Source organism: Saccostrea cucullata, unplaced genomic scaffold (genome assembly GCF_032062105.1).
Source record: "Saccostrea cucullata isolate Sc308-1 unplaced genomic scaffold, CSIRO_AGI_Scuc_v1 ctg6977, whole genome shotgun sequence".
NCBI lineage: Eukaryota > Metazoa > Mollusca > Bivalvia > Ostreida > Ostreidae > Saccostrea > Saccostrea cuccullata.
Genome location: NW_026928135.1, coordinates 31,034 through 33,082, shown reverse-complemented (window position 1 = coordinate 33,082; position 2,049 = coordinate 31,034). Strand labels below are relative to the sequence as shown.

The 2,049-nt window shown below is 38.9% G+C and overlaps 1 protein-coding gene across 1 annotated transcript; it reads left to right on the top strand.

The window, feature by feature from the left end:
- Positions 1–335: 335 nt before the first annotated feature.
- On the top strand, positions 336–1,813 carry LOC134276531 (nuclear pore complex protein Nup205-like; the record flags this gene model as incomplete). The annotated part of the gene is made up of 4 exons (XM_062758778.1): positions 336–440; positions 526–773; positions 1,040–1,230; positions 1,559–1,813. Coding segments are annotated over 4 exons (548 nt in total), but the record flags the coding sequence as incomplete, so codon positions are not given.
- Positions 1,814–2,049: the final 236 nt, after the last annotated feature.

Here is a 2,049-nt window from a genome sequence, read left to right as displayed (position 1 = left end):
CCAGTTATATCTCAATAGTGCTTATACGACAAAAGTATATCTATGCATCGAATTGACAGGGTATTTATATAGTATTATAAATCTAGAATATTCTAGAAATTGTTAAAACATGATATTACTGGAACAATCTGGACATACTCAAAATTCAAGAATGTTTTAGATAGAATGACCGAACATATTGACCACTCTGGAATGTTCAAGAAACTTAATGTTACTAATAATATACATGATGAAACAATACACATATCACAACATCAGGTTTAATAACAGCCTTACAAAAAATCAAAACGGTCTGATTTGCTAAAGAAAGTACGTAATAAATGTGATTCTCACAGTGTTACAGCCAGCATTAGAAGACGAAGCTGACCTGAAGTATGACATATTTACGGAACAGAGTCTACAGAAATCTTATCTGTCTCAGACAGCCAGACCGTTCAGGAGTAAGCAAAGAAAAACATAAAAAATTATCACACTGCTCTTCTTTTGCTCATAAACACTTGTTCAGGCTTTATTTTTCTTGTTCAGGCCGCCAAGTGAGCAGGAAGTTACTAGGATTTCTGTATGAAGTTGACTTTTCACAGCGTTACCCTCCTACAATGAAGTTGGAGTTTTTAGAATCGTCGATGATTGAACAAGCCATTAAAAGTGTAGAAACTCCGACCGAACAGGACATTTTGTATTGTGATGTCAAACGACTTCACTGCCTACTGATGAACGAACTTAACAACTACCATGGCAATATCATGGTTACTCAGAGACCTCGAGTTTTAGAGGTGAGATCGATATCATGGTGACTCAGAGACCTCGAGTTGTAGAGGTGAGATCGATATCCCAATTATTAAGCATTTAAGATCCTTACTTAATCCTCTTTGTGTCAGGTGATGTAAAGCTACACAGTCTCTCTTCCCAGCCCAATCTTATGCCATTGATTTCACCCTTCTCCACGATGACTGTCTTTTTCATGTTGTCTTAATTTCTTTGACCTGCCCCAAGGTTGTCAACATTTCAGCAAAATATAAAAGTTTTATAAATTTTTCAGGAAGTTGAGAATATTCTGCATCATGTGGTGCTACGTAACAGAATCCGACAGGAACTGTCCACCAAACAGCAGGCTCTGGAGGTGGGGCGTCAGGTGACGGAGGTTCTGCTGACCACGTGTCCTGAGGACCTACTGACTGCTGAGGACAGACAGACCGTACTGTTTGAGCTGCTACAGGAACTACAGAGAAGGTAAAAACAATATCTGTGTGTCTTGTTTACTAACCCTAAGGGATCTGGTTTTAATATACCAAAACATGAGCATCTAATTAATGCCAGGTATTGGCCAAATTTCATCTGTATACTTAAGGTTAAAGTGTAAATCTTGCAAAAAGATGTATGGAAAAATGGTACTGTACGTAACATTTTCCTTCTATCACAATATTCATGTACTTGACAATTGCTTTCATTGTCATTGTCATTGGAAAAAGGAGGGGAAATTTTGATTTTACAGAGAAAAAAATTTTAGTATTGCGTCCCTTGATACTACATTTAATACCAATCTATCCATTATTTTTAGGTGACAGAAGATGATGCCTTGACAGAGTTAACTGCCCCTGTGGCTGGGATCATCCTGACTCTGATGACAAATCTACGTCAGTGTTTCTGTCAGGATTCTGTCACCGACGACGAAACCTCACACTTCCTCACCATGCTGGACTCCACAGCAGGTCAAGGTCAAACAGGGTCATGGGGTCAAGTGTCAGGGTCACGAACCCAATTTGCTTCCTCCCTTCAACTGGAGCTTAGAGGAGTGATAGATCACATTATGCTCTCAAGTAAGAATATATTGAAATATCTGAAGTGTATACTGGATGAAAAATACAGTTTCCGCATGGCTGAAACTCTACTGAAACTCTGCGGAAACTTTAGGTTACTAATAGTTTCCGCAAAGTTTCAGTGCGGAAACTTCAAGTTTCATCAAGTTTCCGCAGTGCGGAAACCAAAGGTGTCCACGAATCCAAATAGTTTCCGCAACTGAAACTTGCTGAAACTTGAGGTATACGCAAG